At 39.2% G+C, this 22,479-nt stretch overlaps 1 protein-coding gene across 1 annotated transcript; it reads left to right on the top strand.

Moving 5' to 3' along the window:
• The first annotated feature begins 603 nt into the window (after positions 1–603).
• sgpp1a (sphingosine-1-phosphate phosphatase 1a) lies at positions 604–22,359 on the top strand. The gene is made up of 3 exons (XM_061929445.1): positions 604–1,515; positions 16,188–16,277; positions 20,956–22,359. The coding sequence occupies exons 1-3, from the start codon at positions 895–897 to the stop codon at positions 21,505–21,507; spliced, it is 1,263 nt and encodes a 420-aa protein (XP_061785429.1). The 5' UTR covers positions 604–894; the 3' UTR covers positions 21,508–22,359.
• The last annotated feature ends 120 nt before the right edge of the window (positions 22,360–22,479 follow it).

Raw genomic sequence — 22,479 nt, 5'->3', positions numbered from 1 at the left:
TTTTCAAAATAAGAGAATGTTGCATTCATGCTTATCGTTGGTAAAAAAGTCAACTATTGTGAGACCACTTTCCAGCCTTTGTTGTGATTGTGTTATTAAAAACTACATGCCACTCACTGGCCACTTCATTAGGTACACGTGCAAAAATAAAAGCATTTTTAGGAAAACATTTTATTTTAAACTCTTACAATACCGATTTTTTTGTGTGTATCGCTTTATGGGGAGAAATACACGTTTCGTGTGGAGTAACATTAATAAGAAACAAAAAAGGTAAATAGATTTGACAGTTTAAGTGTGCTTATAATTATGACTTGCCATTTGGTATGTTTTCTTTTCAGTCACGTTAACGGTCTTCCATACAAAACTAGCTACGACACGCGAATTGTTATGCTAGTCGTAATTTGATTTGATTTGATACATTTATAACATATTTTAATATCTAAAATGCTCCAATACCACTGCTTTTTTTTGCTTGTCTTAATCGGTTTGGTTAAACATTCTACCTCGATCACTTCCACTCCTATTACCTGCAATGCTTAGCTTGTCCGGCAGAGAGCGCTCAGCACTCAACACAAACATTGGAGCGCGCAGGGAAGAACCTGTTTGGGCCATCGAAGAAGAGTGGCCTCAAAGCTGGGAACATAACGGCCTGCGAGCGGTGACTTGACGCAGTTAGCGGCGGCCTTCGTGAACCTGACCGCACTTCGTGATGTAATACTTCGCTCAAACGGACTTTGTATGCTGCTCCTCCAAATCTTTCGGTCTGCAAGGTCGCTGTTTGTGAGTTCGTCGAGATAGTCTGTAAAAAAACGCCCCGTAATTATTATTATTTTGACTAACGGGGAGATCATGAGCGCGGCGGAGTAACCCCACGTAAAGTATTATTTTGACACGATGGCGACGGACGCCATCAAGACGTTTGTGGAGACGTGTCATTGTCTCCAGGACCCGCGTCTGGTGGCCAAGTTCCAGCACTTGTGTGGCGTCCGGGGGACGTTTCCGGAAAACCCCAACGACGGCGGCGCGTCCACGCGGGGCTGCCCCGGGTTGAGGCAGAGGATCCCGCGGGACGACGTCAGCAACGGGGCGAGCGTGCACGCCAACGGGGTGAAAGGTGACTCCAGGCCCGACGAGACCGCTCGGGCTAAGCCCCTCCGCAGGAACTCTCTCACCGGAGACGTGGGCCAGGAGTTTCTGATCCACAACAAGTTCCTCTTCTATCTGTTCACGTTCGGCACCGAGCTGGGCAACGAGATGTTCTTCATCGTCTTCTTCCCCTTCCTCTTCTGGAACGTCGACGCCCTGGTCAGCCGCAGGCTCATCGTGGTGTGGGCCTGGAATCTGTTCGTGGGACAGTCCACCAAGGACATGGTCCGCTGGTCCCGGCCGGCCTCCCCTCCTGTGGTGAAGGTGGAGGTGTTCTACAACTCTGAGTACAGCATGCCGTCCACGCACGCCATGACTGGGACTGCCATACCCTTCTGTCTCTTCATGCTCACCTATGGACGCTGGCAGGTACTCAAATAACACATTAACCATCATCTTCTAAATGTCAGTGAAGTGTATTTCTGGTCTTGCCGTCCCCTCCCGGGCCGAGGGACGACGCGGCTGTGTAGTTGGGTCAAAAGAGATGTCGGAGACACTTTGCTGGGGCGCTATAGCTCTGTTGGTAGAGTGGCCGTGCCAGCAACTTGAGGGTTCCAGGTTCAATCCCCGCTTCTGCCAACCTACCGTATTTTCCGCACTATAAGGCGCACCGGATTATTAGCCGCACCTTCAATGAATGGCATATTTCATAACTTTGTCCACCAATAAGCCGCCCCGGACTATAAGCCGCGCCTACGCTGCGCTAAAGGGAATGTCAAAAAAACAGTCAGATAGGTCAGTCAAACTTTAATAATATATTAAAAACCAGCGTTCTAACAACTCTGTTCACTCCCAAAATGTACGCAAATGTGCAATCACAAACATAGTAAAATTCAAAATAGTGCAGAGCAATAGCAACATAATGTTGCTCGAACGTTAATGTCACAACACACAAAATAAACATAGCGCTCACTTTCTGAAGTTATTCTTCATTCGTAAATCCTTCGTCTTCGGTGTCCGAAGTGAAAAGTTGGGCAAATTTACGATCCACTGGCAGATGTTGGCGTCGTCTGGCGCTGCCTCCTCGTCTTAGTGAAGGTGTGTTCGCCTTCTGTCATCCATTGTTCCCACGCAGTTAGCAGTCTAGCTTCGAATGCCCTGTTGACACCAATATCTAGCGGCTGGAGGTCTTTTGTCAATCCACCCGGAATGACGGCGAGTATTGAATTAAGCGCGTAAGCGTGTCTCTCAATGTGCTGTTATGAGCTAGCAAATATAACAACTACACTACCCAGCATGCAACGATAGTTACGAGCATGCGCGGTAGCCCTGAGAAGCGTTGTATGCTGGCAGTTAGCACGCTGTGAGTAAACGTTGAGAACTCAGTTAACACGCCTCGTCTGCATTATTTATAATTAGACAGACAACACACTTAATAGGAGCCATTTTGGGGTCTTTACATAAACACACAAATGGAAATGAAACGTCACATATCCCAGCATGCACCGCGCGCTTCTTCGTCATCCATTGTTCCCACGCAGTTAGCAGTCTAGCTTCGAATGCCCTGTTGACACCAATATCTAGCGGCTGGAGGTCTTTTGTCAATCCACCCGGAATGACGGCGAGTATTGAATTAAGCGCGTAAGCGTGTCTCTCAATGTGCTGTTATGAGCTAGCAAATATAACAACTACACTACCCAGCATGCAACGATAGTTACGAGCATGCGCGGTAGCCCTGAGAAGCGTTGTATGCTGGCAGTTAGCACGCTGTGAGTAAACGTTGAGAACTCAGTTAACACGCCTCGTCTGCATTATTTATAATTAGACAGACAACACACTTAATAGGAGCCATTTTGGGGTCTTTACATAAACACACAAATGGAAATGAAACGTCACATATCCCAGCATGCACCGCGCGCTTCTTCTACGGGGAAAAAAGATGGCGGCTGTTTACCGTAGTTGCGAGACCTAAACTTTATGAAAATGAATCTTAATATTTATCCATATATAAAGCGCACCGGGTTATAAGGCGCACTGTCAGCTTTTGAGAAAATTTGTGGTTTTTAGGTGCGCCTTATAGTGCGGAAAATACGGTAGTCACTGCCATTGTGTCCTCGGGAAATACACTTTACCCACCTGCTCCCAGTGCCACCCACACTGGTTTAAAAATGTAACTTAGATATTGGGTTACACAATGTAAAGCGCTTTGAGTCACTAGAGAAAAGCGCTATATAAATATAATCCACTTCACTTCACTGAACCAAAAGTTGCTTTATTACAAGCGAGTGTCATTTACACAGGACTGCAGGTCATGTTAGGAGGTCAGGTCAAATATGGACCATCAGTTTATATATTCCTTCTTTGTCTGTCTGGGTGTGCGCTAAGTCTAAACAGCACCACCTGACCATAAAAGGAGATGTTTGTGTTTAAGTGTCTGGAAAAGAAGTGCTTTACGTCATAACTTAAAGGTTGGCGTTTGAACTAGACAGGTAGTCTCCTCTCAAGGATAGGGCTTTTGCACTTTTTGCATTCCGAAGTCCCAAATAGGGCCTCCTTCCTAAGAGAAGTGATCCAATTCACCTGTGAATATCAAACTAAGGGGCCTTATCTAATCAATCAATCAATCAATGTTTATTTATATAGCCCTAAATCACAAGTGTCTCAAAGGGCTGCACAAGCCACAACAACATCCTCGGTACAGAGCCCACATAAGGGCAAGGAAAAACTCACCCCAGTGGGACGTCGATGTGAATGACTAGGAGAAACCTTGGAGAGGACCGCATATGTGGGTAACTCCCCCTCTAGGGGAATGTTATCATGTGCTCAAACTGAAATACCACTATTTACTAAAACTTGAAAGTTTGCTTTCTCCAAGGTGAATATTAGGACTGGGCGATATGGCCTTTTTTTTTTAAATCTCTATTTTTAGGCCGTATCGCGATACACGATATATCTCGATATTTTGCCTTAGCCTTGAATGAACACTTGATACATATAATCACAACAGTATGATGAATCTATGTGTCTACATTAAAACATTCTTGTTCATACTGCATTAATATATGCTAATTTTAAACGTTCATGCAGAGAGGGAAATCACAACTAAGTCAATTGATTAACACTGTATTTATTAAACTGTTATCAAGCAGTGGCACAAACATTCATGTCATTTCAAAACAGAACGTGCAAGATTGTCAGAGACATTTTAAAACAAGCTATGAGTGCACTTTTGTGCATGATGTCCTCAAGATGACAAATCAAAACAACACTAAATTAAAGTGCACTTTTTGTACAGAACGCCACTACAATAGTTTAAAACAAAGTGCACTTTTGTGCATGATGTCACACAAGATATTTCAATAACTGTCAAATAAAAATGAGCTGCATAATAGGAAATCAAATTGTGTACGTCCTTCGCTATGTGGTAGGTTCCGGCGGACGTTATCTCCTTATGTCGTGAACTATTTTTTTCATACGGTGTTGATGTGGAAATGGTTACCTCTGCATTTTGTTGGTGTGGCACCGAACGGAGATGTTGACGTGCGGAGTAAGCACTCTTCATTCTCTAGCATGGGACTTTTCAAATGATGCCACATATTAGCAGTAATGCTACTTTTTGTAGCAACGCTTTCGCCCTACACTTGACAAATTATGGTTGTCTGTTCGACATTATCCCACTTGAAGCCAAATCACTGCCAGATGATGAACCCCGTGCTGTTTTTCTTAGGAATTAATTCTTCCTTCATTTGTTACCAGATTCGCACCTTCTTTCTCTCGTATTACCACTCGCACCACAGCTAACTTTAGCCATGCTGCTACACCTCTGCTCACCGAGGGCATATACGTATGTGACGTATGTAAGAAGGTCCGCTTGTTTATGTCTCTGTGAGAAGGAGAGACTAGAAAGAGTGAGAAGAGCCTGTAGTGTAATGCCTGCAGCTAAAAGCAACTGCGTGAGAACGTATACTCGAATATCACGATATAGTCATTTTCTATATCGCACAGAGACAAACCCGCAATATATCGAGTATATCGATATATCGCCCAGCACTAGTGAATATGAACATTCACCATATGTAGAACATACTATGAGTTAATTAATACACTTAATCAGCATAGACGGGTCATTGAATGAGTTCTAGAGATTTACAGAAGGGTTGAATAGTGCAAATAATGACCACCATATTACACTCAAAGATGACAATATTAATGTCCACTTTGATTGGCACTGCTCGTGTTTTTAAATTCTTACCGAAGTACATACAATATAATACAACCATGGAATGTAGTGCCAGATTCTGAGCCCCCCATCCCACCCTAAACCCAACGTCGCAGCCCCATACACACACACTTGGTATGTGTAGACTTAGGCTTCCTTTTATTGTCATTCAAATTTGAACTGTACAGTACAGATAAGAACGAAATTTCGTTGCATTAGCTGGCTTCCTCCCACCTCCAAAGACACGCACAGGGACGGCGTGGCGCAGTGGAAGAGTGGCCGTGCGCGACCCGAGGGTCCCTGGTTCAATCCCCACCTAGTACAAACCTCGTCATGTCCGTTGTGTCCTGAGCAAGACACTTCACCCTTGCTCCTGATGGGTGCTGGTTAGCGCCTTGCATGGCAGCTCCCTCCATCAGTGTGTGAATGTGTGTGTGAATGGGTAAATGTGGAAGTAGTGTCAAAGCGCTTTGAGTACCTTGAAGGTAGAAAAGCGCTATACAAGTACAACCCATTTATCATTTATTTACCTGGGGATAGGTTGTTTGGCAACAGTAAATTGGCCCTAGTGTGTGAATGTGAGTGTGAATGATGTCTGTCTATCTGTGTTGGCCCTGCAATGAGGTGGCGACTTGTCCAGGGTGTACCCCGCCTTCCGCCCGATTATAGCTGAGATAGGCTCCAGCGCCCCCCATAACCCCGAAGGGAATAAGCGGTAGAAATTTGATGGATGGATGGATAGCTCGTTGTAGTGCAGGATAAAAGAGCAATAAGGCGCAGATATAAATAAATAGATTACTGTACTGATAAATATATTGCACTTTTGCATATGCATCCACGTTTATGGATGTATTGTCTTTATATTCCAGTGAGTTAATCCGTTTTTGGGGGGAATTGAGAGGATTATTATGATGCGTTCAAGAGTCTTATGGCCTGAGGAAAGAAGCTGTTACAGAACCTGGAGGTTCTGTTACGAAGGCTGCGGAACCTCTTTCCAGAGTCCAGCAGTGAGAACAGTCCTTGGTGAGAGTGGCAGGAGTCTACAGATTTTCTGAGCCGTGGTCAGGCAGCGGCTTTTTGCGGTTTCCTGGATAGGAGGAAGAGGAGTCTTGATGATCTTTTCCGCTGTCCTCACCACTCTCTGCAGAGACTTCCAGTCTGAGGCACTGTACATGCACTAAAACAGGCCTGGGCAATTATTTTGACTCTCGGTGCCACATTTAGAGAAAAAAAAATGTGTCTGGGGGGTATATCTGATTTTTAGAAACACTAATACAAAATCTCACAATAAGGTCTCATGGAAAGCTAAAACGTTATGACAGACCGCCTTAAAAAACGGAATGGAATTTTAGATCTTTTTTACTGAATGAGACATCCAGAATGTACATGAAAATAAAGAATTGGGGATTTACGATGTTAACTATGACCAATAAAACACTGAATATTGACAACATATGAACGTCACACCCCCTCTCGATCGACGTATTTTACAATTAAGCAAAACGCAACAAAAATGCAACAAACACAATGAAATATGAACGCGAAGGGTAAAAAAAAACAAAAAAAACCTACAATCTGATATATTACTACGTTTTAGAGCTTTGCTGTAAAAATCTCCTTCTGCGGCTGTCTCTGACACCCGTATTTCAGGCTGACACTGTGGAAACGCTCCCCACCCACACTGCTTGGTGCCTCCTGAGCGGCTGTGATTTAGATTACCATTGTAACTAGTATATCATGCAAAAGCGCAGATTCCAACCATTGAAATACTTTGTATAGTTCAATACTTGTAGTCATTTGAAAACATCACTGCACATCACAATGGCAGCTACAGTTTTGATCTTAAAGATCTAAAAAAATATTTTGAGAATGTCCAGCGGGCCAGATTGAAAAGCTCAACGAGCCGCAAGCGGCCCCCCGGGCCTTAATTTGCACAGGTCTGCACTAAAAAATATATATATTATTGCATGGATTTGGTTGAAACCAGCTTTTTAAAACACATGTAAAAAGCTTAGGCTTGTAAACATCCTTTTTTTTAATTTCATAGCTGCCAGATGATTTATGGGCTGATTAAAACATTCAATTGATGCGTTTTGGTGTCATTTAATTTTTTTTAAATAAAGTTTTTTTTTTCACATAGGAAATATATTATTAACATATATCCTATGTGATTAAAACTTCTTAAAGTATGCACTTTTTGTGTCTTCAGCACAGTAAGTGCAGCTTCTCTCTCATGCACTTTTAGCAGTAAAAAATAAAAATTAGTGTCAATGTAGATGCACTGCATGACTGATTCTAAAATGTTCATAAAAAGTGGTACATGTCTTCTGCTTATTTGAAAACATAACAAATCGCCACAGGTATGAGTAAGGATGGGAATTGATAAGATTTTTAATGTTCCGATTCCACTTTTGAGTCTGCTAAGCGATTCGGTTCTTTATCGGTTCTCTTATCGATTCTTATTTGGGAAAAAAAGATAACAACAAGTTGGATTAGCATCAATTTTGTTTAGTTTAAAGCTAACATGCCCTTACAAAGCCAACAGTAGAGTCTTAGGAGGCACATAGCATAGAAACACTTCAATACTGAAAAAAAATAAAAATAATAATAATCTGTAGAATTTAACAATATAAAACATGGAAATTACACAAGAAAGTAACATTTTGTTACATTTTTAAAACTTTTAAGAATTTTTGTCATCTGCCTAGAAAACAGTGACGTGCAGTCACTAGAGGCAGGTGAGGCGGGGCCTCACCTGCCATCATGGAAACAAAAAAAAAATGTAAAAAGAAAAAAAAATAATTAAATTGTTATATGTATGCAGTGATTATACTATAAAGTTATTTTCCATTTAACTTCACCAGTTTTAGATTATTTTTATTCAAAATCGCTGAATTTTCGCATTTGCCGTTCAAATTCTGAGAAGAAACGGTGCGGTGAACAGCAGCCAGTTGAGGCACGTCACTCAGTGCCTCAACATGGACAGACTCGGCTAACTGCTGGCCTGCTGTGCAGTGAGACTGTATTGCTATATGAATTATATTATACATTTCCATAGTTTAGTTAGCTGAGGTATATAATGTACAGTGTATTTTGTCAACAACTGTATGTGTGTAACGTATTTCTTGTGCTGAGCGATCATAAAACGGCTGCAAAAGACGCACTGGCTGAGGCTCCAGTAGCCCCGCCTCCTGCACCCCCGCCGTAGAATTGTTATATCAACTAAAGCCCACACTTAAACTTTCCACGTGCAAGATTTAAAAAAGTTATTTCATAAGAAGCCAAAAAGTGCAAAAACAATAATGTTCGTGTTGGAGGAGTTGTGAATGACTGCAGGGCCACAACATTAGGTACACCTGCAGACTGCAGGTGTATCTAATTCTCAACTCCTCCAACATGAACATTATTGTTTTTGCACTTTTTGGCTTCTTATTAAATAACTTTTGTAACCTATTTTTATGGGCTTTCCTATTTGTGATGTTAAGTTCCTGTTATGCGCTGTTATACAGTATATGCCTTGAGCTCTTATTTTGAAGGCGCCAAGAGCGGAAGTGATGACATGTTGTAGTGGAGCGGAGGTTTTTGAAAGAAGGTAAATAAAGTGGTCCTCGTGTAAACTGGAGCCTCCGTGTTTGTTATTTTGTAGTTTCATACAGTATAGGCGACATTTATAAACCCTCGGTTACACTTTTTTAAATAGATTCAATCTTGCACGTGGAAAGTTTTAAGTGAGGGCTTTAGTTGATATAACACAGGGGGTTCATTAATCCAGCACAACAGCGGCGAATGGACTTTATTTATAAGTAAAGGTAAGACCATAATAACGTTTTTTTAATTAAATGTGCTTTTTTGTGTGCTACAGATTGTATGTGTAAAGTTAAAGTTAAGTTAAAGTACCAATGATTGTCACACACACACTAGGTGTAATGAAATTTGTCCTCTGCATTTGACCCATCCCCTTGATCACCCCCTGGGAGGTGAGGGGAGCAGTGGGCAGCAGCGGCGCCGCGCCCGGGAATAATTTTTGGTGATTTAACCCCCAATTCCAACCCTTGATGCTGAGTGCCAAGCAGGGAAGAATTCTGGTATGAGCTTTTAAACATAACCCGTTAACTGCTGCCAATCAAATGGTGAATAAGATACTCTTTAGGGTTCATATGTTTGTAAATCTGACTGTGATGAAGTCAGTGCCTCACCAGCCATGAACCTCACCGCACGTCACTGCTAGAAAATATACCGTGCAATATACTGTGCAAAGGTTTGTTTAGATATACAAGTTGAAACAATGCCGTAGGCTCATAACATGCAACATAAGATATTTCAAGCCCTCTTTTGATATAATGTTGATGATTATGGCTTACAGTTTATGAAAACCTTGCATTGAAAATCTCAGAAAATGTGGGGTTTTCAAAAACCATAAATCATGATCATCAAAATGACAAAGGCTTTACATATGTCACTTTGCATGTAATGACTTTATATCACATATTAGTTTTACCATTGAAGTTGAATTGCTGACATGAATGGACTTTTACACAGTATTCTAATTTTATGAGTTCCACCTGTATAATATATTGACTGAGTGACTCAGTTCCTGCTTGTTCTTTGGGCATTTTCCCTTCAGTTTTTTCTTTAGCAAGTGAAATGCATGCTCAAACGGATTCCGGTAAGGTGATTGACTTGGCCATTGCAGAACATTCCACTTCTTTGCCTTAAAAAACTATTTGGTTGCTTTCGCAGTAGGCTTCGTCCAATGAGTTTTGAAGCATTTGCCTGAATATGAGCATATAATAATATTGCCCGAAACACTTCAGAATTCATTCTGCTGCTTTTGTCAGCTGTCACATCATCAATAAATATAAGAGATCCAGTTCCACTGGCAGTTATGCATGCCACTACCACCACTATGCTTTACTGATGAGGTGGTTTGCTTTGGATCTTGAGCAGTTACTTCCCTTGTCCATACTCTGCTCTTTCCATCATTTTGGGTCACGTTGATCTTTGTCTCATCTGTCCATAAGATGTTGTTCCAGAACTGTAGAGGCTCTTTTAGATGTTTCTTGGCAAACTCTAATCTGTCCTTCCTGGTTTTGAGGCTCACCAATGGTTTACACCTTGTGATGAAAACTCTGTATTTCCTCTGGTGGAGTCTTCTCTTAATTGTTGACTTGGACACAGATACACCTACCTCCTGGAGAGTTTTCTTCATCTGGCCAACTGTTGTGAAGGGCTTTTTCTTGACAAGGGAAAGGATTTGTCTGTCATCCACCACACTTGTTTGCCATGGTCTTCCAGGTCTTTTGGTATTGCTGAGCTCACCAGTGCGTTATCTCTTTTTAAGAATGTACCACACCTAATGTTTTTGCTATCTCTCTAATGGGTTTGTTTAGATTTTTCAGCCTAATGGTGGCTTGCTTCACTGATAGTGACAGCTCTTTGGACTTCATATTGAGAGATGACCTCCCCAGATTCCAAATAAATAAACCACACTTGAAATGAACTGTAAGCCTTTTATCTGCTCCTTGTAAATGAAATAACGAGGGAATAGCACACACCTAGCCATGGAACAGCTGAGTAGCCAATTGTCCAATTACTTTTGGTCTCTTAAAAGGTGGAAGGCACATATACAATGTGTTGTAATTCTTACACCGTTCACCTGATTTGGATGTAAATACCCTCAAATTAAAGCTCAAAGTCTGCACTTAAAGCACATCTTGATTGTTTCATTTTAAATCCATTGTGGTGTTGTACAGAGCTGGAATACTGACAATTGTGTCAATGTCCAAATATTTATGGACCTAACTGTATGTGGCAAGCTTTTGACCACACAAAAGCTTGCCACATACATAATTTACTGCACATTCATTTAATCATGCTCCTACCTATGGATGGGAATCAAAAAATGTCCAAATATTTATGGACCTAACTGTATGTAGCAAGCTTTTGACCACAAAAAAGCTTGCCACATACAGTTAGGTCCCTAAATATTTGGACATTTTTTTATTCCCATCCATAGGTAGGAGCATGATTAAATGAATGTGCCGTAAATGGTGCCTTGTATCATCATTTAAATAAGACGGTTGCACACTTTTAAATAGATAGTAGCGCAACACGCCCACTAATAGTACACACTGCTTTATAGATTGCACACGCTGTTTAGGGTGTTGTATTTAGATCTTAAAAAAATCAGACCCTAACTGTACTAATTAACATTTCTAACTTTAATAAAGGGCTTTTGAACACACCACAGTTATGGGCAAAAGTGAAACTTGTACATACTTTCTCCAACAAATGGATTTATTGTCATTTTTACCTTTCTATCACCTCATCTTTGTTCCAAAATACAGGTGCTATGAGTGTGAATACTTAAAGGTGAGCTTTGATGAGGTTATGACTTCTGTGTTGAATGAAGTGTTTTCAAAACGCCTGCTTAGCAGTTTTATAGGTTTAGTTGGTCTTAGAAATTCTTGCAGTAATATGATTCAATTGTTAAACTTTCATGGCTACAGATGTTATGTAAATAGGTTTTATTCTTTTTTTTATAATTTACATATTTAAGTGTCAGATTTTTCTTTAACTTTACAAAAGTCCAGAAGCCCTCGGTGCTTGGGGCCCTAGTACAGCATCCTCACTTACCACCCCACTTTAACGCCCCTGCCAACAACACAAATAGACATAACCTCCCAGAGTTCAGTAGGTCAATCAAGCTCAATTCATAAAAAGCCTTTAAATCCTCATAAATCCCCCTTTAATATCTAGCGCCAGTATTTTGACATGTCAGGATGTTTCCGAGATGTACGGATATGATTTAGGAAGTGAGTTAGTCATAATTAAAAAGGGAAAAACCACCAATGATCAACATAAGAGAGGGAAAAAAGGTCATGTTTAGATCTGGAAAAAGAAGAGACTGCTACACATCTTAAAATAAAGTCTGAAACTGTACCAGCTATCAGTCAGTCAGCAACAGATGTGAGAGCTGTAAGTTTGATCATTTTCATTTTGATCAGAAAATGTCCTAACCTAGCATGATGTTGCTGGTAGTGTTAGTAATCTAGCTTGCATAGCTATGCTAGTTTTGCTAACACTTTTCATGTCCTGCTTTTTAATGTTCCATTGTTGTATGTAGGACCGCCATGGCTAAACTGGGGGTTTAAGTTGACTAACTTGAATTTGATGCATCTTCTGTACCAAAACTAATGGGAAAACAAAGTTTTCAATAGTTAATTTTTTGTGTGCAAAATAAGAAATTTAACAGAAAATTTACCATTAATTTGCATATCTTCTTGACACATATCTGATACGATCATCTGGGGAAATATGCCAATATATTCATATCTGTGACTGATCAGCAAAGGGCCAGGAGTACATTTGCAGTAAGATTTCATACCATTCACATTTGAACTGATACAGTACCAATTCCCGATACCTGGGAGTCGATACCGGTACTAAACGGTACCAATTTTTGGTACTTTTGTCTGTGTTAATAAATATTGTTTTTGACATCCATCCATCCATCCATTTTCTACCGCTCACTCCCGTCGGGGTCAATAAATCAAATTTTTTTATTGCAACATTTAAAAATGAGCTAATTTGATTACCTGCTGTCCAGTTATATTGTGCTTTATTGTGACATTTCTGAGTCCAAGATGTTAGATGGTGGTAGTGTATAGTTTATATGGTATGTTGTCTAGTTGGTTCAGTCTTTGCTGTTTAGGCGTTTGTTGCTCCCTAAAACATGTTAATAATTTAAGTAGTGTAAATATTACGCATCAGTTTTGAAATTAGAGTTGAAATTGCCATGTAATATCGCTTTAGCGCAATTTTGGAAAAATGCTACCTTACTTTGCTTACTTTGGGAGCGTTTTTGAGTCAGTTTCTTTGTTGAAAATGTCAACATTACCAAGAGGTAATTTAGCTGACTCCGCTCTCAATGCTGCAAGACTGATCGTCAACAGGGTGTGACGTCCCGCGCAACACAGGTACCTTAAGATGGCATCGTTGGATTTTACGTGAATTGGTGCCCGGTAGGACCGGTGATTCGGTAACCATATCTATGACACGCCCTGTCAATCATTAACGTATTATATGCACTTATCCACGCAGAACGGGGTGACCCTGTTTGAATGTGATATATGGAACCTAAACAAGCACAATGTTAAAGTGTATACATAAAAAGTGAATAAAGTGCACAAACTAATAGCGCTTCTTGGAGATTCACACTCTGTCTGAGACAGGCGTGGCCAAACGCAGCTCATTAGTATTAAAACTACAGACCCCCTTTTTACAGGGCAAAGTTCATATGGGCTGTAACAGACTAGGGAGACAAGTTAATATATCATTAGGGATGATGTTTGATAAGAAATTATCGAGTTCGAGCCTATTATCAAATCCTCTTATCGAACCGATTCCTTATCGATTCTCTTATCGAGTCCAGATAGGTTGTTGTATATGGAAAAAAACACACACTATTTGGTTTAACAAAAGCTCACTTTTATTATATAAGATAAAAATAAAATCTAATAAATAAATAAATATTGACTGTTACCCCCCCTAAAAAAATAAAATAAATAAATATTGACTGTTGTTACCCAAAGTATATTAAGTGGGATTTTTCAGAAAAACAAATATATACAGTAACACAAAAGCAACCTGTCTCTGTGATCACTATAGGTGTATAAATAATAATATAGTGTTAAATAAAATCAGTCCCTTTGGCACAAAACTGAAAATAATACAGTTCTCCAAAAAGTGCACTTCTTCTGCTATTTGACATAACTGTTTGTTATGATGCTTTGACATTTTTTGCACTTTATTTCTTTATTGAAAGAAATTTCTATGAAGAGAAAAGTAGTTTGCAAATGTGGTTACAATGCTAAAAAATGAAAAGTTAAAGCTAAAAAAAGAAATACACTTTATTGAGTTAACATTATTTCTTTATAGGGGGAAAGATGTGATGTTATGAGCTAGGGAATATAACAACTACACTACCCAGCATGCAACGGGAGTAACGAGCATGCGCGGTAGCCCCGAAAAGTGTTGTTGCATGTCGCCACCCGGCAGCTAAGAATGAGGTTATGAGCACGCTGTGAAAGTAAACGTCAAGAACTCAGCCAACACGCCTCGTCTGCATTATTTGTAATTAGACAGACAACACATATACAGTGTGATTTTGTTTTGTTTACAAGGAAAGAAAAACAAAAGTTAAAAAAGGGAGATCATGTCACATATGTTGTGTATATATGTACGTGCTGCGGTTGCTTTAAGAACGTTGCGACAGCTGCCGTAAAGGAGGTGCGTTGCTAGCCTGGTTGCTATGTTTCCGGTTGGTCGTAAAAGTGTTCGTCATGTGTTTGTACCCTGCTCAAATCTCTCAGTAAAGTTATTCATTGGATTATACCTTTTGTTTTGAACTTTATTACACCTTGGAGCGCTTTTTCCGGTCCATTGTTTTTCCTGCTTTCCCTATCTGCGCCTAATGACTGAGCTACGTGACGTCATTTCTTGTGATGTCCCACGGGGCATTTCTGGTCGGGACGGGATTCGTTCCCAGGGATTCGAATAAAGAACCAACTCTTTTTCTTTACTAAAGTGGTCTCGATAAAGGGATTCGAGTCCGAAGACTCGGTTCTTTTCTTATCGAACAACCGGGAAAATCGGTTTCGAGTATCATCCCTATATATCATGCACTTTAATATGTCAGTCACTACCTGTATTTAATCACTCAATCAATCAAACTTTATTTATGAAGCGCTTTTCATACATAAAAGAAATGCAATGCAAAGTGCTTTACAAAGTTAAAAACAATACCCCAGTGACTCATATCCCCCATTATCACATACGTACGCACGGACACAGATAACAAACACAAACACACACAACATACACACATATGCAACTATATGGACAAATGATTGCATGGCTGAGTACAGAGGAGACATGTGAGTAAACACTATCACAGAAGCCATCTGCACCAGGAGGTCATCAGACCATGGCCACCAAGACGCTGACACAAAAGCGCCCCCACAAGCACGGCCGATAACCCGTGAGGCAGATGGCTCATCTGAGGAACGTTGGAAAATAAAAATGATAAAACTTGTAAAATAGTAAGAACCATTAGTAAAGATAAAGAATAAAATACAAGTAAGACATATGAAGATTAATAGAAAAGAAAAGAAAAAGATACAAATAAAATGAATATACAGTAAATAAATAAATATAACTAAATAAAATATTGCATAACTAATAGGCTAAAAAGTAAAATACAAATGACTTCAATAAAATAATTAATATAAGGTTAAAGCCAAATCAAAAAGGTGGGTCTTAAGTCTTATATAAAAGCCACATTTATAAGAAAGGAAAACTGCAACATCTAATGTGCTACGATTCAATTTCTCCAGTTACACTGTGATAGTTAACTTTTGTCAGTCAACTTGACCCACTTTTAAAGTCCATCAGGTTTTGGATGTGTGACACACATGTTCAAGTCATCAACTTGCTCAATAAGGATCTCGACTGTGCAACAATGGCAGGGGCAAAATACGGAAATGTTGTTTTTGCAGTAATCTTTCCCTTTATTTCTGACAATAATAATGCACTTCTGAGCTTGCCGATAAGACAAACCTCTCCATTGAGTGTTCAGCAGCTTTTAACAATGTTCATACACACACACACACACACACAATAGTGCTGCCACTTCCTGTTTTGTAAAACCAGCTCTGCACATTCTAGTTGGGCTGATGAGAATCTTAAAACCTCATTCATAAAGCAAAATAGTCTAATAGTCATCCTCTTTAGGATTATCATCTGTTCTAAATAAAGATAACATGACAAATGACTCCTATGTGTGGTCAGATAATCTTTTTGATGTTCTTCTGTCACCTAGTACCCTTTCCTCTTTGGTTTCGGTGTGGCCCTCTGCTGGAGCATCCTGGTGTGTGTCAGCAGAGTCTACATGGGGATGCATTCGGTTCTGGTAAGTGTCAGCCAAGTGTCAGTCTAAAGAGCAGCACACAGGCTTGCTATTGACATATTTTAAACATCAGAGTGTCTGGAAAGTTAAACCAGTTGCTCCAGAATGGGCGCAGCAATCACTATTACTTATCTGATGGACAACATTTTAGCGACGACGGATACTGTACATCACATTTAATACCTAGGTAGAGGAGGAAAAAAAAATCTGATCAACTGCTACTCATAACTGAATATGTAATCTAATCTACTAGGTTGCAGATAAAACTTTGATTGTGTTGTTGCTCGGAAACACAAATCAAATCCAAACATGTTAATCAGTGAAATGTGAGAAATAGTGACACCTACAGGGGACACAAAGCAGAAGATGCATACTGTCTAACTTTCTATATCACACTTCTACATAAACGAAAATGTGTTTTTGTTTCTAATCCCAAAAGGAAATTATCTTTTTGTTTCAAACAAAGTGGGAAGTTAGAACAGAAAGGCAGCTGCACCCGAGGCTCAGAGATAAATCTCTTCACACAATTGAGAAAAAACATGAAAAACAAAATAAAAATGTTTTGAAATCCACATGAACTTTTTCTGCTGCTTCTTTTTGTGTTTTTGATATCAGAAGCACAACTAAGCCACCTGTGAGTGCTTTTAAAGGAGAACTGCACTTAAAAAAAAAAGTGCTTATCCATGAGAGACAAGAAGACAATGTAATTTTTTTAATGCATTCTAACTCATAAATAGATATCTGCTGACAATGTAATCAATTGGAGGTCCTCTATTTCACCCATAAAGCCGTTTAAAGAACCATCCAAAAATGCCAACAATACTTAATTTACATTTTGTGACCAGAATATTAACCAAGTATTAGTGATATTGTTATAAGCGCTAACGCTGACAAACTATTTATTGTGGCGCCATGATCACAGAGAGCTAACTACCTTGTGCTGCTATATTGACATCATCGGCTGGTGAGCTCTGTCCTCACCTGGGAGCTTGTGAATGTTTATTATAGATCATAAATAATGCCTCTCACCTTGATAGTAGAAGGATGAGGACATAATCCGACTAGTTGGTCAATTTTGCTGCCTATCCAGAAATGGCGAGCCCCCTTTTTTCTTTGCGAGGATTATGAGTGATTCTTCATCTAAACGGGAATATATCAACATCCTATCAGTCAGCATCCCAGTGACAGCAGACATTGTACAGTAAGTGTTTTTTTAATTATGTTTGTTGGCTCTCATAAAGTCTGCAGTGAGTAATAATCAGCGATGTTGTTGAAGAAAAAAGCGAATGTCGTTATCCGTTTGTGAAATTAATGCACCACAGTATGCTTAAGATTAGCAAAATATTAAATACATTGTTTATACTTATAGAGTGTATATAAAACATTGATGAAGGTGTTTGGATGGTTTTTAAGCGCTTTCCCATAGACTCCATCGTAAGCAGACTTTTGCTCACATTTATTTACCAGTTAGAATGCATAAAAAAATATAAAACGTGTGCTTGTCTTGCATAAGGATTGTAAATGATAGGCAACATTTTTTTTTAAAAAGCGCAGTTCGCCTTTAAATGGAATTAGTAGCCCACAGCAGCACCGTTGAGAAGAGTGCTCTCATGTTAGTTTCTAAAAGTGCCCAATAAGACCAGAAAAAGTTGCTATATTTGTTGTTTGGCGTTTAAAAAAAAAAAAAGACTAGTCTACAGGGGTCTGAATGCCTGCTAAATATAGCGACAAAGTGTGTATAAGAAGTAGAGTTATGCCATCTACCAAATCACCAAAAATTATTCCCGGCGCGGCACTGCTGCTGCCCACTGCTCCCCTCACCTCCCAGGGGGTGATCAAGGGGATGGGTCAAATGCAGAGGACACATTTCACCACACCTAGTGTGTGTAACAATCATTGGTACCTTAACTTTAATTTTAACTTTAACTTACTGTGCGGCGTTGTAACGACATGTCATCACAGACTCATTATAATGTGTTCATGAGCAAGGGCTAACAGGTAGCGCCAAATCTTTCTGTGACAATCCAAATGTATTCATGGCGGGCCGCAACAACTGTGGGGAAAACCGTAATATATCTACAAGTGCAAAGAGGCAGAAAATGTCAGCTAAACTACTCACGGAAATTTACCAATTTGTTGTTTCGTTATTTAGGCGTTTTCTATTGGAATTTATTCAATTGTGTTAATTATGAAAAGTCCTTTTTAAGGTAGTAGTTTTTTCACAGAATAACCTAATGATTCGATTCAGAAGCTACAACTCGATTACAAATCGATTATTGATGCATCTTTTATGTACAAAACCCAAAACCAGTGAAGTTGGCACGTTGTGTAATTCGTAAATAAAAACAGAATACAATGATTTGCAAATTCTTTTCAACTTATATTAAATTAATATACTGCAAAGACAATATATTTAATGTTCGAACTGAGAAATGTACTTTTTTTTTTGCAAATAATCATTAACTTAGAATTTAATGGCAGCAACACATTGCAAAAAAGTTGGCACAGGCCAATTTTTACCAATGTATTACATGGCCTTTCCTTTTAACAACACTCAGTAAACGTTTGGGAACCGAGGAGACCAATTTTTTAACCTACAAAAGAGCTTATATTTGCAAAAAATAACGTTTTCCAGTTTGAACATTAAGTATCTTGTCTTTGCACTCTATTCAATTCAATATAGGTTGAAAAGGATTTGCAAATCATTGTATTCTGTTTTTATTTACCATTTACACAACGTGCCAAATTCACTGGTTTTGGGGTTTGTATATTGATGTAATTTTACATTTCTTTTTTTGTTTCACTAAATAAGCGATTATCACTTCCAACTTTAAAAAATTGTGCATTTGTAATAAGAAACAGTTAAATTAATTCCCACATTTATTAAATTAATGAAAATGTGTGCAAAACTTGAACATAAATGCCCTATAATAAAGGAGCTGGTCGGATCTTTTAGTGAGGTGGCTCGCTGCAGTCAGCCCAATTTTAGAACTGCCTGCTTTACTAAATCGATTATCGATTATTGAAGTTTACTAATCAATTTTATAATCGTCCATGTCCGAAATCCGATGCATTTAAAAATCGATTATTTCCCCCACTTCTAGTGTACGTAAAAAAAATTATCAAATGCATAGACAAAATGCAATTGTGTATTAATTACATGAGGGGAATTCTTGTACATAATATTCATATACTATTCACGGTTACAAGCGGCCCTCTGAGGGCAGTCTCAACTGCTGTGTGGACACCCCTCCTTCTAGATCAGGAGTGTCAAACTCATTTTCATTGAGGGCCAAATCGCAGTTATGATTGCCCTCAGAGGGCCGTTTATAACAACAAGTAACATATGAATAAATATATATATATATATATATATATATATATATATATATATATATATATATATATATTTTTTTTTTTTAATTTTATTTTTTTAACATATGCTGCAAAAAAAAAAATTTAAATTTTACTTTAAAAACTGGCAGTTCAGTGACCAGAATTTTACAGTAAAAACAGTGGCATATAAAAAAATTTAATAAATGGAATGGAAAAACAATAACCCTGTTTTTAGCGGTAAAATTCAGGCAACAGAGCTGCCAGGTTTTTTTTTACCATAAAATATTGTTTTAATGTTGTTGGGTTTTTTTCCGCGGGCCACATAATTTAATGTGGTGGGCCAGTTTTGGCCCCCGGGTCTTGAGTTTGACACCTGTGTTCTAGATTAATCCTAATTCAGTATGTTCCTGTAAATTCTCATATATTGCTGTTTGTATATCACATACTAACATAGGGAACTGTGACCAGTTGTTTCTTTTTGACAGAATCCAATATGTCAACATGTAAAAGTGGATTGAGACTTATTGATATGCTACATTTACCACACAGGGCAACCTCAATTCAGTTTTTATTGTAAGCATATACCGTATTTTTTGGAGTATAAATCGCTCCGGAATATAAGTCGCACCGGCTGAAAATGCATAATAAAGAAGAAAAAAAAACATATATAAGTCGCACTGGAGTATATGTTGCATTTTTTGGGGAAATTTATTTGATAAAACCTAACACCAAGAATAGACATTTGAAAGGCAATTTAAAATAAATAAAGAATAGTGAACAACAGGCTGAATAAGTGTACGTTCTATGACGCATAAATAACCAACTGAGAACGTGCCTGGTATGTTAACGTAACATATTATGGTAAGAGTCATTCAAATAACTATAACATATAGAACATGCTATACGTTTACCAAACAATATGTCACTCCTAATCGCTAAATCCGATGAAATCTTATACGTCTAGTCTCTTACGTGAATGAGCTAAATAATATTATTTGATATTTTACGGTAATGTGTTAATAATTTCACACATAAGTCGCTAATGAGTATAAGACGCACCCCCGGCCAAACTATGAAAAAAAATGTGACTTATAGTCTGAAAAATACGGTACATTTTATCATATTTATATTTTGAGTTATCTTTTATCTAAAAACCTTGTAAATTATTTCAACAAACTTGTTTTATGGCAGTCTCTTCTGGCAGAAAACAAGTCGGGCCTGAATTAACTGCACCCTCTGCTGGTTGCCACCAAGAGCACAACTTTGATCCTAACTTTGTTTATATGAAGTTTTTACATCCTATAAAATGCGTACGGTTTTAAACTGAATACGTGTTCCATTGCAGGAGGTGATCACTGGCTTCCTGTACAGCCTCCTCATCCTGGCCTTCTTTCACCAAGTTTTGGACAAGATTGACGACTTCTATATGGACGGCGCATACGCTCCACTAGTTATCATCTTGTCCCACGTGAGCCTTGGACTCGTGGCCTTCTCCCTGGACTCCTGGAGCACCTCCCGTGGAGACACGGCCCAAGCACTGGGCACCGGGGCCGGCACCGCCCTGGCCACCTACGCCAACTACCAGTTGGGACTGCTGGCAGACCCCCCGCTATCATCGCTGCCGTTCGCCTTGCCGCAGCTCGGCGTGGGCTTGGTGGCTCGCTCCCTGCTCCGCTTCGCCATCGGGGTGGGCGTCATTCTGATCACCAGGATGGTCATGAAAGCGGTCACTATCCCTTTCCTCTGTCGACTGTTGGGGCTGCCCGCGGAGGACGTGAGACAAGCAAGGCAGCACATGGAGGTGGAGCTGCCGTACCGTTACATCGTCTACAGTGTTGTTGGTTTTACGTGCGTATGTGTGGTGCCTCTCCTCTTCAGGATCGTAAACCTGGCATGAGTGTCGCATGTAAACAGCCATGCACTGCTGAAAACCAGGGTGAATTCTATCACCTCCACAGAAACTAGAGATATTCTATATTTTCCCATGAAGACCAAAAATTAGGTGACCCAAATACAACAGTTTGCATGAATAGTTTAGGCTAGACCATTTTCCCCTCTTTAAAGTGCATTATATTTTTTCTGGTTGCTAAAATTTCTCGTAACAATGCTGCAGTTTATGAACAAGCTGCTGGAATTTAAAAATGCACTATTAACTTCCTCTTAACAGTTTTTTTTAAAGGCACAAGCACATGATAACACACTGGAGAAGAAGGAAGGAAGCCAGAAAAATGGCAGATTTTTAATCTTTCATGGAGTATTACAATATATAATTTATCACCTGGAATAAATCAAATGTTTAGTTTTTATTTCCATTTTATATTAATTTCCAAGGGATCTTTTGTATTTGTAACGCCATCCTTGTACTCTGAAAAATGAACCAAACAATTGTGTCAGTGTTATATTAGTTCTTGTTTGATGCTATTAATCTGTGTGCAAAAGTATATTTTAAGTGTTGTGTAATTGTCAGGGCTCCACGTTCACTGCTCAAGTCTATACTTGAGGCACCGCCACTATTTGTCCGCGTTACACCATGTTAGTATATCTCTGCTTCCATTTTCTGTATATTACCCTGGTCTTTGACTGTGAAGTCTTTGAAACTGGCGCCCCGACTTGATGGGATAAAATATAATATACAGTATTTTTGATGGACTCCGCCATCTTGATTAAGATGTAAAAAAAAAAAAAAAGTTTATAACAGGACATTTTAAGTTTCTTGCACTAAAGTGTATTAAAATCTTACCCTCCTTTACTCTTGTCGTGTTTGTTTCCCGATAGATTAGTCAGTAGGTGGAAACGCTATAGACGCTATAGTTTTATTTTGAAATATCAAAACATCCGGTTAATGCGGAAGTGAAACATTTTTTTGCAC

The sequence above is a fragment of the Nerophis lumbriciformis genome, linkage group LG34 (assembly GCF_033978685.3).
Source record: "Nerophis lumbriciformis linkage group LG34, RoL_Nlum_v2.1, whole genome shotgun sequence".
In the NCBI taxonomy this organism is placed as follows: Eukaryota; Metazoa; Chordata; class Actinopteri; order Syngnathiformes; family Syngnathidae; genus Nerophis; species Nerophis lumbriciformis.
The sequence above is the reverse complement of the archived record's forward strand: the minus strand, read 5'-3'. Positions and strand labels throughout refer to the sequence as shown.